The 12,993-nt window shown below is 41.9% G+C and overlaps 1 protein-coding gene across 12 annotated transcripts in view; it reads right to left on the bottom strand.

Moving 5' to 3' along the window:
- The window catches only part of LOC131278845 (uncharacterized), a 146,177-nt gene that overhangs the window by 68,041 nt on the left and 65,143 nt on the right, over positions 1–12,993 (bottom strand). For 7 of the 12 annotated variants that reach the window (XR_011649139.1, XR_011649138.1, XR_011649137.1 and 4 more), the window contains 4 exons: positions 8,030–8,218; positions 4,804–4,874; positions 4,543–4,632; positions 1,283–1,448 (listed from right to left, as the gene is read on the bottom strand). Coding sequence is in view for 1 of the 12 variants with exons in the window: in XM_058299446.2 (XP_058155429.1) it covers positions 8,099–8,218 (120 nt within the window). In the remaining 11 variants the exon portion in view is untranslated. Of the gene's footprint in view, positions 1–1,282; positions 1,449–4,542; positions 4,633–4,803; positions 4,875–6,875; positions 8,219–12,993 lie in introns of those variants that run through there. The other 5 variants (XR_009186299.2, XR_009186298.2, XR_009186296.2 and 2 more) reach the window with 4 other exon arrangements.

The following is a 12,993-nucleotide window of genomic DNA, read 5'->3' on the forward strand; positions in this document are numbered from 1 at the left end:
CGAGAGGGAAGCTGTCTCCATGCACGCAAGACACACGCTAAGTTGTTGATAGGCCTGAATCCATACAACCATTGCTGCTGTAAGGGTTCACATGCTGCAGTTCCAGTAAGTGTATCTAAGGGAAAAGGTACTCCATGGGCCCAGTTACACTCAGCCTGGGCAGTGCCTTCTTCAAACCCATTACTTTTCCATAACAGATAATTCCTGCCTGTTAAACAGGCTTTGGCTAATACTGTCCAATCTTTGGACAAAGGGGATCTGTACTAAGTCTCCAACAAAGAGGTGAGACGCAGGGCCGTAAGTGCTGCAGGCCACTTCTAACGCCTTCCATAGTTTAAAAGGAACTGGTTCATGAGAACAAATAAACTGACCGGGAAAAAGAGTAAACCTAGACACATCCTCACCTTCAAACAAAGAGGGGGAGGAGACCCTGGATGGGGACCCTTTCTGACAAACAGGGGCAGCTGCCTGCAGAACCCGTTATCTTCTAAGGACAGTTGGGGCAACTGAGGTTGCCGCGCAGCGACTGGGGGTGACTCAAGACCTTCCTCAGGCCCTTCTCCCTCACTTCCTTCCTGCCTCTGCAGGGGCTGATGGCCACTGTGAAGTGTCATGGCCATGGCCCTTGAGGTTGAGGAGGATACAAGCAGGGTGGCAGCACTTCATCAGCTTCAGCAGTGGGATCTAAGGACCTTGACTCAAAAGCCCACACGGCGAAAGCACACACAGCCATGTGTCTTGGGCCCTTGGCCGTATACTGTCATTGTCCAACCTTTCACCACATCTCCTCTTTTACTGTCCCTTCTTCTGGGAACCAAGGGCAAGTGTGCTGAACAAAATCTGAGAATTGTTCTAATTGCTGCGTAGACACTTTTGAGCCCCTGTTTGGTAGCAAGGCTTTAAGCATCTGCACTTACAAACGGTGCTGGGAAGACGCGTGACGCCCCGTGCTTTACACCTGGCTCTTCCATCCCTGACCTGCTCTGTTTGAGCATCGTGCCCAGGACACCCTTGTCACCTCACGAGACATTCCCCTGTGCCTCAGGTCCCTGGGCCCTCAAGTGCTGACCTCTCATCAGAAACCACGGAGGTGAGAAGAAAGTGGTATGATGTGTTTAAGGTACTGAGTGAGAAAAACTGCCAGCCAAGAACTCTGTGTCCAGCAAACCTGCCCTCAGAAGTGAGGGCGAGGCCCTTCGCCCCTGCCCTGCTCCCTTCTGGACTGGTCTGGTTCTGGCGCTGCAGCCCTGTGGCCACACTGGGGGCTGTGCTGGGCACTCACCACTTGGGGTGCTTTGGGGCTGCCGGTCCCAGGTGTAAGCAGGCAGCTCTGGGCGGGGCCTCAGGAATGCTCCAGTGGGCAGCAGCAGCAGTGGCTGTGTGGGCTGCAGCGGTGAGGCCAGCGTGAGCCCCCAGGCTTCTCCCTTGAGCGGCCACTGGAGCAGTGACTTAAAAAAAAATGAGTGTGAGTTGAAAGTCTTCACAGACAAAAATGGATAGAATATGTTACCAAAGACCAGAATTACAAGAAACACTAAAGGGAGTGCTGCAGCCTGAAAGGAAAAAACATATGGTGAAAGCTTATCATGGTGTTTGTAACTAGCAGTGCTATTGCATGGGTATGACAGTGGTTGAAAGGGAAAGTCTAAGGTCATTCATATTACCAGAAGGAAAGCTAAAAACTGTAGCATGGGACTGTATTAGTTAAACCTCATGTAAAACATGAATATGGATGATATTGCATACATAAGATTGCTTTTACAAAACATAAATACAAACATACTACAGAGAAGAAAAAATAGCAGATATGTATGGCAGATGAGGCATAGAGAGATTGAGAAGTGATGAATTTTGTTTGTTCATTTTTGTTCTTTGTTTATTATTATTGGAATAATGAAAGTGCTTTGGGAATGATTGGGGTGATGAATATACATATATGTGAATACACCAAATATCATAGATTGTACTCTGTGGATGGATTTATGCTTTATTACCATGTATCAATAAAATTGATTCATTGTAAAAAAAATAAAACTGCAAGTGTTGGAGAGGATGTGGAGAGATGAATGCTTATTCACTGCTGATGGAAATGTAGAATGGTACAGCCACTGTGGAAACCTGTTTGGCAGTTGCTAAGGAAGGTGAATATAGATTGACCATGTGACCTGGCATACCACTACTAGGTATATACCCAGAAGAACCAGGAACAGTGACACAAACAGACATCTGCACACCAATGTTCATAGTGGCATTATTCATGATTGCCAAAAATGGAAACAACCCAGGTGTCCATCAGCTGATGAATGGATAAAAAAAATTGTGGTGTATTCACATGATGGAATATTATGCAGCAGTAAGAAGAAATGAAGTCATGAAGCATATGACAACATGGATGAACTTAGAGGACATTATCTTTTTTTTTTAAATTTTTTTAGAAGATTTATTTAATTCCCCCCCCTCCCCCGGTTGTCTGTTCTCTGTGTCTATTTGCTGCGTCTTGTTTCTTTGTCCACTTCTGTTGTCGTCAGTGGCACAGGAAGTGTGGGTGGCGCCATTCCTGGGCAGGCTACACTTTCTTTCGTGCTGGGCGGCTCTCCTTACGGGGTACACTCCTTGCGCATGGGGCTCCCCTAAGCGGGGGACACCCCGCCCCCGCGTGGGGCGGCACTCCTTGCACCCATTAGCACTGCGCGTGGGCCAGCTCCACACGGGTCAAGGAGGCCCGGGGTTTGAACCGCGGACCTCCCATGTGGTAGACGGACACCCTAACCCCTGGGGCAAGTCCGTTTTCCCATAGAGGACATTATCTTGAATGAAGCAAGTCAGGCATAAAAGGACAATTACTGTATGATTTCATTATTATGAACTAAATATAATGAGCAAGCTGAAGGAGTTAATAGCTAGACTATCAGTCACCAGAGAATAGAATGTGGTTAGAGAATGTTTCAAAAGCTGAGGTTTAATCTATGCAGAATTGGTTAAAAAATTGTTTGTAAATGGAAATGAAAAGAAATAGTGAAAGCCCATCATAGGATTTGTAATTAGTAAAGCTAACATGGGTATGATAGTGTTTGTTTTTCTTTTTTTCTTTTTTAAAGTAATGGAAACACTTTAATAGTGTTTGAAGTGATGAATGCACAACTCTGTGATTATACCAAATGTAATTGGTTGTATATTTTAGATAACTTATATGGTTTGTGAAAAATAATAGGGTGGTTTGAGGGGGAAATATAGCAAATGTAAAATATGAACTATAGTTAGGAGTAATACTCTGACAATGCTCTTTTTTCTTTTAATGTTACATTCAAAAACTATGAGGTCCTCATATACCCCCCACCCCCTCACCCCATTCCTTCCCCCATAACAGCAACCTCCTCCATCAGACAATGCTCTTTCATAATTTGTTACAAATGTTTTAAAATAATGCAAGCTATTGGTGGTGGGATGAGGTATGAGAGCACTGTATGATGTTACACATGTTCTTTTGTAAGTTCACAACCTTTACTATACGCTTATTGTTTATGTTCATGTATGAATGATATACTTTAATAAATTTTTAAATGGAAAAAATTTCAATTGAAAGAAAGCTGGAGAATAAATTAAGGACTGAATAATACAGTGAACCCAGAGGTGGATGAGGATTGTGGTTAATAGTACAAATACAAGAATGTTCTTTTATGAGCTAGAACAAATGTACATCACTATTACAAGATGGTAATAATATGGAGATGCATGGGAACAACATGATTAATGTAACTTATTATGGACTATAGTTAACAGCAATATTGTAACATTTGTGCATCAATGTCAAAGAAGGTACTGTGTTAATAATAGAGGGGATATGGAAAAAAATATACAGGTACACTATAGACCATAGTTAGTGGTAATAGTCTGATGATGTTCTCTCATAATCTGTAACAAATGTTCCACAACAATGTAAGGTATTGGTGGATGGGTTATTGTATGGGAAATCTTCACATCATGCATGATTGTTTTGTAAGTTCACAACTTCTCTAATAAAATATATTAAAAAGAATGCAAAAAAGATCAATGAAACTAAAAGCTGGTTCTTCAACAACAACAAAAACAATAAAATTGACAAACCTGTAATAAGAGTGAAAAAGAAAGACACACATCACCAATGACAGGAATGAAATAAGGAATGTCACTACAGAAGCAATAGCCTTTAAAAGGAAACAAAGGAATACTATGATGAACTTTGTGTTGATAAATCGACAACTTAAAAGAAATTGATTGATTTCAAACTACTAAAACTCAGTCAGAAAGAAATGAATAATCATTAAAGAAATGGATTTCATAATTACAAAGGTTCCAAAAAAAATCACCAGGTTTGATTGTTAAGTTCATGTGTCAACTTGGCTAACTTATGGTGTACAGTTGTTTGGTCAACACAAGCACAGGCCTGATCATTATTGTAAGGATATTTCTTGGATTTAAATCATCAGTAAATTGATTGCATCTATGGCTGACTACATCTACATCAATTAAGGAGATTGCCTTCAAAAATGAGAAAAGTCTCACCCAGTCAGTTGAAGACTTTAAAGGGAGAACTAATGATTTCAGCAGTCAGAAGGAAGAATTTTCATCTCTACTTCAGCCAGTCAGCTTTTCCTGTGAAATTCATCAAAAATCTTCACTGGAGTTCCCAGGTTTCAGTCTGCCCTACAGAATTCAGACTTGCCCATCTCTACACTTGAATGAGCCAATTTTTATAATAAATCTCATAGTATTTACATTATAAAATATATATATTTTATATATATAATATATAAATATATTTACCATATATATCCTTTTGGTTGTTTCCCTGGAAAACCCTAATACACTTGGTCCAGATGAATCTGATGGAAGATCTACCAAATATTTAAAGAATTAATATCAGTTTCTTTCACAAAATAGAAGGGACATCCTCCAACTCATTTCATGAGGCTAGTATTAACCTGATATCAAAACTAGACAAAGGGGAGTAGATGTGGCTCAAGCAGTTGAGTGCCTGCTTCCCACATGGGAGGTCCTGGGTTTGGAACCCAGTGCCTCATTAAAAAAAAAAAGAAAAAACAAGCAAACAAACCAAAAAGCCAACTCAGGGAAGCCAAAACGACTCAGTGGCTGAGCACCAGCTTCCCATATACAAGGTCTGGGGTTCAATCCCTGGCCCCGGTATCTCAAAAAATACAATAAAAATAAAAAGCTAAACAAAGATAGTACAGAAAAAGAAAACTGCAGACCAAGACGTCTCATGACCATGGATACAAAAATCCATAACAAAATAATAGCAAACCAAATTGAACAATATATAAGGAGAATTATATATTATGACCAAGAGGGATTTATTCCAAGTAGTAAGGCTGGTTTAACATTAAAAATCCATAATGTAAGCCATGTATATATCCATGCTAATGGAGAAAAAAACATGATCATATCAACTGATGTAGAAAATTACAAAATCACAAAATTACAAAATCATTTACAAAGTCTGACCACCTGAACAAACTGTTGGCAAGTTAGGAATAGAAGATAAACCAAAAGAAAAAGAAAAAAGAGTTAACACAGCAAGCCTGAGATTGATAGCCTTAAAAATGCCTGGTTGCAATTTTGGCCCTTAGCTGGCACCTGGGACTATGAATTTCAGAAATATTCTCACCATTCCCTGGTAAGAATGTCTCCCTAGGGAAGCGGACTTGGCCCAGTGGTTAGGGCGTCCGTCTACCACATGGGAGGTCTGCGGTTCAAACCTCAGGACGCTTTGACCTGTGTGGAGCTGGCCCATGCACAGTGCTGATGTGCACAAGGAGTGCCCTGCCATGCAGGGGTGTCCCCCGGATAGGGGAGCCCCACATGCAAGGAGTGTGCCCCCTAAGGAGAGCCACCCAGCGTGAAAGGAAGTGCAGCCTGCCTAAGAATTGTGCCACACACATGGAGAGCGAGATGACGCAACAAAAAGAAACACAGATTCCCATGCCACTGACAAAAACAGAAGTGGACAAAGAAGACGAAGTAGCAAATAGACACAGAGAACAGACAACCGGGGTGGGGGGAGAGGGGGAAGGGGGAAGAGAGAGAGAGAGAGAGAGAGAGAGAGAGAGAGAGAGAGAGAGAGAGAGAGAGAGAGAGAGAGAATTTTAGTATGTGCTCGACAGAGCACCTTGGACACTGAGTCTCTAATGACCTTCCTTGGTAGACAACACTTCACGTGGGTGGTCACAGTGTGGTGCAGGAGGAAGTAAATGCCTCCTGTGTGATTCCACTGGGAGAGGACTCTTGGAAATGTGTGCTTCTTTCCCTCTGACCTTCACTTCCATGCACCTGTTCCCTTGGCTGGTTTTGCTTTGATTCTTTTCACGGTTATCAGTATTAGTCATGACTCTGACTACATGCTGAGTCCCTGTGAGTTCTCCAATAAAATCACCAAACCTGGGAGTGTCATGGGGACACCCAACACAGAGAAATCACCAACACTTGATACGAAGAATCTACAAAAAAGTCTAATGTCATACTTAAAGTTAAAAGACAATGTTTTCACCCAGCAAAGATGTCTATTCTCATCAGTCTTATTAAACATTGTACTGAGTTCTAAGTAACTGCAATGAGCAAAGAAAAAAAGCCATAAAATTTTAAACTGTCCCTATTTGCAGACAACATGAAAGTCTACACACAAAATCCCAATGAATCTACCAAAAAAAAAAAACCTCAAAGGAGTTCAGCAAGTTCACAAGATACAAGATGAACATGCAAAAATCAATTGCATTTTGTGTGATCTATTTATCTTTTTTAAAAAAGACATTTTAAAAAGCACACACACAAAAAATAATTGCATTTCTGCAACCCACAAATGAACTGGCAGAAACCAAAAGTAAAAACACAAAACTATTTATTCCAAGAAAATTAAATACTTAAGTATAAAACTAACATGTACAGGATATGCATGATGAAAATTACAAAATGCTAATGAAAGAATCAAAGAACTAAATAAATGGAGAAATGTACCATGTTCATGGATTCAAAGACTCAACATAATAAGCATGTCAATTCTCCCCAAACTTACCTACACATTTAATACACATCCTATCAAAATTTCAGCAAGGGTTTTGTACATGTAGATAAGCCTATTGTTAAAAATTGTGAGGAAAAACACAGGTCCTAGCATAGCTAAAACAATCTTGACAAAGAAAATAAAGTGGAGGAAACTTGAAGTTAAGGCTTTATGTGGAACTATGGCCATCAAGACAGTGTAGTATCAGCAGAGGGACAGACACAGATCTATAAAACAAAAGAAAACCCAGACATGGACCCACACAAGTGTTATAATTAATTTTTTATTAAAGTGCAAAATTAACTCAATGAAGGAAGGATAGCCTTTTCAACAAATGATGCTGGACCAACTGGTCAAAAATTGAACCTCAAGTTAAACTTCACACCTTATACACAAACTAACTCAGAATGAATCACAGACTTAAATATAGAATAAAGCTATTAATATATACACTTCCTGGAAGATGGCAAACTAGAAAGACATGAAACTCTCTTCTCTCCCAGAAAAATAGCTAGAGGACAGGCAGAAACAGCCTGGGGGTCGGGGGGGGGGATCTTCTAGGGTTTAGAACACTGGGTGAAGGCCGGACACAGCCCAGGAGAGAGAGGGACAGAAGAAAAGAACCGTGATAACCAAACTGCAAGTTATAAAGAGGCAGCTGCTCCTGCTGGCAACCTCGCCCACACAACAGACACTTTTGAATTCTCCACCTTGGGGCCAGCAGATGCAAAGGGGGCCCCAGGGAACCACCTCCCAGGAAGCAGGAAAGAGAGGGCACAGCCTAAGGCTGACTCAGCTCTTGACCCACAGATTTGGTCTGCTGTGTCCCATGAGCCCTTCCAGGCCAGGTGTGGCTGTGCCAGTTTTTGCCTTGGGAGTTGGCAAGGGGCTAAAGAGACCCAACCCCTCAAATACCCTCCCTACTAACTGGGACTAGTTGTTGAAGACACAGAGGGCAGTGGAATTATTTCCTACCTGGGAAAAGGGAGGCGGCTGCCAGTGAAGGTTGGAGAACTGTCTCTGAGAAAGTTTAAATTATGAGGCTCAGCCTCCAGGCAGATCCTCTATCACATTGATCCGGTCCCTCTTGCTGCAAACACACTCCAACCAGTCTTTGAACTGAGAGGACTGCCAAAGAGCACCATCTTCTGAAGGACAAAAGATCTGCAATGAAGAAATTAAAAGTAAATAAGAGAGGCTTTTCTGGCCTTTATAGCCTCCTTCCCCAAGGCTCTAGGAAGCAGGTTTGCAGCCCATTACTGGGTCCAGAACCCACTTTTGAGCAACTAACAGTGACAATCCTAAAGACCCAGGTTGAAACAAGAATCAAAGAACAGCCGTAACACACAGCCTCCCTCCACTAAATCCCTACAAAAGAGAAAGAAATTGAGCATCTGAGCAAACTACTTCCTAATCAGATGCCTAGATAGCAGCAAAGAACTATGAGCCATACTAAGAAAATGGAAGATGTGGCCCAAGAAAAGGAACATATCAAAGCTCCAGAAGAGATGCAGGATTTGCAAAAACTAATGAGATGCACACAAATTCCCAAAATCAAATTAATGAGTTGAAAGACAGTATAGTTAAAGAGATAAATGATATCAAGAAAACATTGAGTGAAGCGGATTTGGCCCAACGGATAGGGAGTCCCCCTACCACATGGTAGGTCCAAGGTTCAAACCCCGGGCCTCCTGATCCATGCTGTGAACTGACCCACATGCACTGCTGATGCGCACAAGAAGTGACCTGCCATGCAGGGGTGTTCCCCACGTAGGGGAGCCCCACATGCAAGGAGTGTGCCCTGTAAGGAGAGCTGCCCAGTACAAAAAAAGTACAACCTGCCCAGGAGTGGTGCCACACACATGGAGAGCTGAAGCAGCAAGATGATGCAACAACAACAAAAAAAATGAGACACAGATTCTTTGTGCCACTGACAAGAATACAAGTGGATAAGGAAGAACACACAGCAAATGGACACAGAGAGCAGACAACTGGGAGGGGGGAGGGTGAGGAAGGGTAGAGAAATGAAAAAATTAAAATAAGAAGAAAGAAAGAAGACATTGAGTCAAGAAGCGGATATGGCTCAACTGATAGAGCATCCTCCTACCATATGGAGGGCCCAGGGCTCGATACCCAGGGCCTCCTGACCCATGTGGTAAGCTGGCTGATGTGCAGTGCTGCTGCTAGCAAGGAGTACCATGCCACACAGGGGTGTCCCTGTGTAGGGGTGTCCCTGTGTAGGGGTGTCCCCATGTAGGGGTGCCCCACATGCAAGGACTGCACCCTGCAAGGATAGACACCCTGTTTGAAAAAAGCACAGCCTGCCCAGGAGTGGCGCTGCACACACAGAGAGCTGACACAGCAAGATGATGCAACAACAGCAAAAAAAAGAGACACAGTTTCCCAGTGCTGCCTGACAATGGAAGCAGACACAGAAGAACACAGAGAATGGATACAGAGAGCAGACAATGGGGGAGGAAGGGGAAAGAAAAAAATAAAATACATCTTGGAGAAAAAAAAAGACATTGAGAGAGCACAAAGAAGAATTTGAAAACCTGAATAGAAAAGTAACAGCTCATGGGAATGAAAGAAATGATAGGTGAGATCAAAAATACTTTAGAGGGAATTGTGGGAAGATAGTGATGGGCTAACAGGCAGAGCTGGATACTCTCACAAAAACTCCAGAGAAAGAGTCAAAAGCTGTGCATGGGAACTGCTGTGAGGGTCTGCAGACCAGGACAGTGCTACACAACTCCCAGAAGGGTGAGGGACAGAGAGGTGAAGAAGCCAAAAAGACAAACCTGAGTTCCCAAGCCCCTGAGGCAGCCAGGAGAGGCTCTCCTCCCTCACCCCCAAGATATTAAGCTGGGGTAAAACCCCTGGCTCACTGTAGCCAACTGAGAGGGGAACAGACATCTTCCTCCCTGTCAGATGTTTCAAAGGAAAAGGGAGGGGAGGATGGGCTGCTTTCCTTCAGTGAATTCGGCCAGCAGAGCCCTCTTTGAATCTCTGATCTGGAGATTCAACAAAGGAACACAGGAAAGCCAAGACTGAAACACCTCTGTGGAAAGATGCACTGTCTAGTGCCATCTGCTGGCGGTTCTGGAAACTGCACTGACAAAAACTGTGCTCTCTGTATCCAGTCCCTGGGAGAAAACCTGCACCCTACTGGTGATTCCCTGGCCTGGTTTTGAAAGCCTAAGCTGGGAAATTTTCAAGTCTGAGAATAAGTTGAACAAAATATCAAAGAAGAGCTGTTGGGGGCGAAGGGGAACAATAGGCAAGAGAGAGAAATTAGCCATCAGAGGAAATACACCAAGATATTCAGATGCCTGATGCCTTGACATCAGCAAAAAATTACAAGCCATACTAGGCCCAGCCAAAAGAACTAACCAAATATCCTGAAGAAATATAGGGTTTAATACAATTAATCAGTGATAATCACACAACTCTCCAAATCGCTTCAAAGAATTTAAAGAATATATGACGAAAGAAGTAAAGGATATTAAGAAGACACTGGGAGAGCACAAAGAACAATTTGAAAGCCTGCAAAGAAAAGTAACAGAATTTATGGGAATGAAAGTCATGATAGACAAGATTAAAAATACATTAGAGGCACATAAGAGCACATTTGAATTGCTTGAAGACAGAATCAGTGATTTTGAAGACAGAACATCAGAACTGGAAAAGACAGGAGAACACAAAGAGAAGAGAATGGAAAAAATGGAACAGAGTCCCAGGGAACTGAATGACAATGCAAAATGCATAAACATTTGCATTACTGGGGTCCCAGAAGAAGAAAAGAATGGAAAGGGGGCAGAAAGAATATTTGAGGAAATAATGACTGAGAACTTCCCAACCCTTATACAAATATCAATATCCAAGAAGGACAACACATCCCAAACAGAATAAATCCAAATAGACCTACCCAAGACACCTACTATTCAGAATGACAAATAACAGAGAGAGAGAATTCTGAAAGCAGCAAGAGAAAAGCAAAGCATCGCATACAAGGAAAACTAGATAAGATTAAGTGCAGACCTCTCATCAGAAACCATGGAAGAGAGAAAAGAGTGGTATTATGCATTTAATGTACTGAAAGAATAAAACTGCCAGCAAGAATTCCGTATCCAGCAAAGCTGTCCTTTAAAAATGAGGGTAAGTTTAAAGTCTTCACAGATAAAAACTGATAAAATATGATACCAAAAGACCAGATTTGCAAAAGATACTAAAGGAGGTGCTGCAGCCTGAAAGGAAAAATCAAGGGTGAGAGATTTGGAGAAGAGTTTAGAAATAAAGATTATTAGGAAGAGTGTAAACTAAAGGATAAGAAGACAGACAATAGAACAATATGACAACAGAGAGCCAAAGAATAAAATGGATGAAGCAATTTGAAGTTATCGAGTATCCCTTCACATCTATTCGATGAACCCTGAAATATGGAAAGAAGACCTTTCTCAGGTGAGAACACTTCAGGAGAAGCAGAAAGTGGCATAGAAGATTAAAAAGAGTGAATCAAAAGCAATAGCTCCCCCCCCCCCCCCAGCTTGGGGCATGATGAAAACAATCAATGCATCTGGAAAAAAAAAATCTTGACCAAAATGGGGGAAAGCTAAAGACAAATGAGCTTGTATGGCTGAGACTTGAAAGTGAGTCAGGAGGCCATCCCAGAGATAGTGCTTATGCACATACCAACAGGATTTCATTGACAGCCAAAGTAGGTACTACCCCAAATAGTGAAGTTCCTCAGGGATACGGAGACATCCAGATCCTGTAGTAAGGGCAGATAGCTCAGGAATTTGGCCTCTTGCCAGAAAGCCCTAATCTGGTATTTATGTTCCCCAGTGTGACAGAGTTAGACCCAGCAGTGGTTTCCCTATGCAGGTTCTTCTGTCCTTCTATTTGAACCTATAATTAGTACTAGAGTTGGTAGGTGGACATCCAAGAGACTTAAATCTTTGAGCTGTCCATGTGCCAACTGAGACATGAATCTCAATGGAGTTGCAACACCTACTCTCCAATTCAATGGACTCACTCAGGACAACTAACAGGGAGGAGATGATGGACAAACAACATACCAAGGAACCAAGAGTGCCTACAATTGCAAGCAAGAGTGTCCCATCCAGCAGATGTATGAAATCAAAGCCCCTCAATTAATGGAGTGGGCAAACCATCCCAGAGTCCTCAGGATTGAGAAATGAACTATGGACTAAAATAAACCTACTAGAATTCTACTATAGACTTACTGTGATTCTAGCAATAGAGGAAATATCATTGTTTTGGAGGCAGTGACCCATGAATGTTCTGGGGTTAGGGAGAGGGAAAAACACGTGTAATAGGGGGTGTTTTTGAGACTTAGGAATCATCCTGAATGACATGATGATGACAGATATAAGCCATTATATATCTGGCCATAATTTAGAATCGAATGGGAGAGAGTGTAAACTACAATGTAAACTATAATCCATGCTTAGTGACAATGCTCCAAAATGTGTCGATGAATTGCAACGAATGTACCACACTGATGAAAGATGTTGCTAACATGGGAAAATGTGGGAGGTGTGGGGAGAAGGGCATATGGGAATCCCCTATATATTCTCTGTAACATTTATGTAATCAAAGTATTGTTTAAAAAATAAAAAAGTGAAAAGAAAGAGTGAATCATCAGAAGTAACAGATTTCTCACCAAAGTCAATTCCTAACTATGACTTTGAAAGTGAAGAGATCATTCCTGTTTCTGCAGCTATTGCTGCGAAACAGAAGACAGCTTCCACAAATAAAACACTGGTTATTGTGTCTGCTTCTGTAGAGACTGTAGAGACTGTCACTGAGATGGTGCCCCAAAACCAGGTGGCTCTGTTTTTATCAAAGCCCGATGATGGAAAATGCATAGCATGAATTATTTGAATCTTTTTTTCTCATCGTTTGAAGTTTTAGAC

This window comes from Dasypus novemcinctus, chromosome 6 (genome assembly GCF_030445035.2).
Source record: "Dasypus novemcinctus isolate mDasNov1 chromosome 6, mDasNov1.1.hap2, whole genome shotgun sequence".
NCBI classification, from domain to species: Eukaryota; Metazoa; Chordata; class Mammalia; order Cingulata; family Dasypodidae; genus Dasypus; species Dasypus novemcinctus.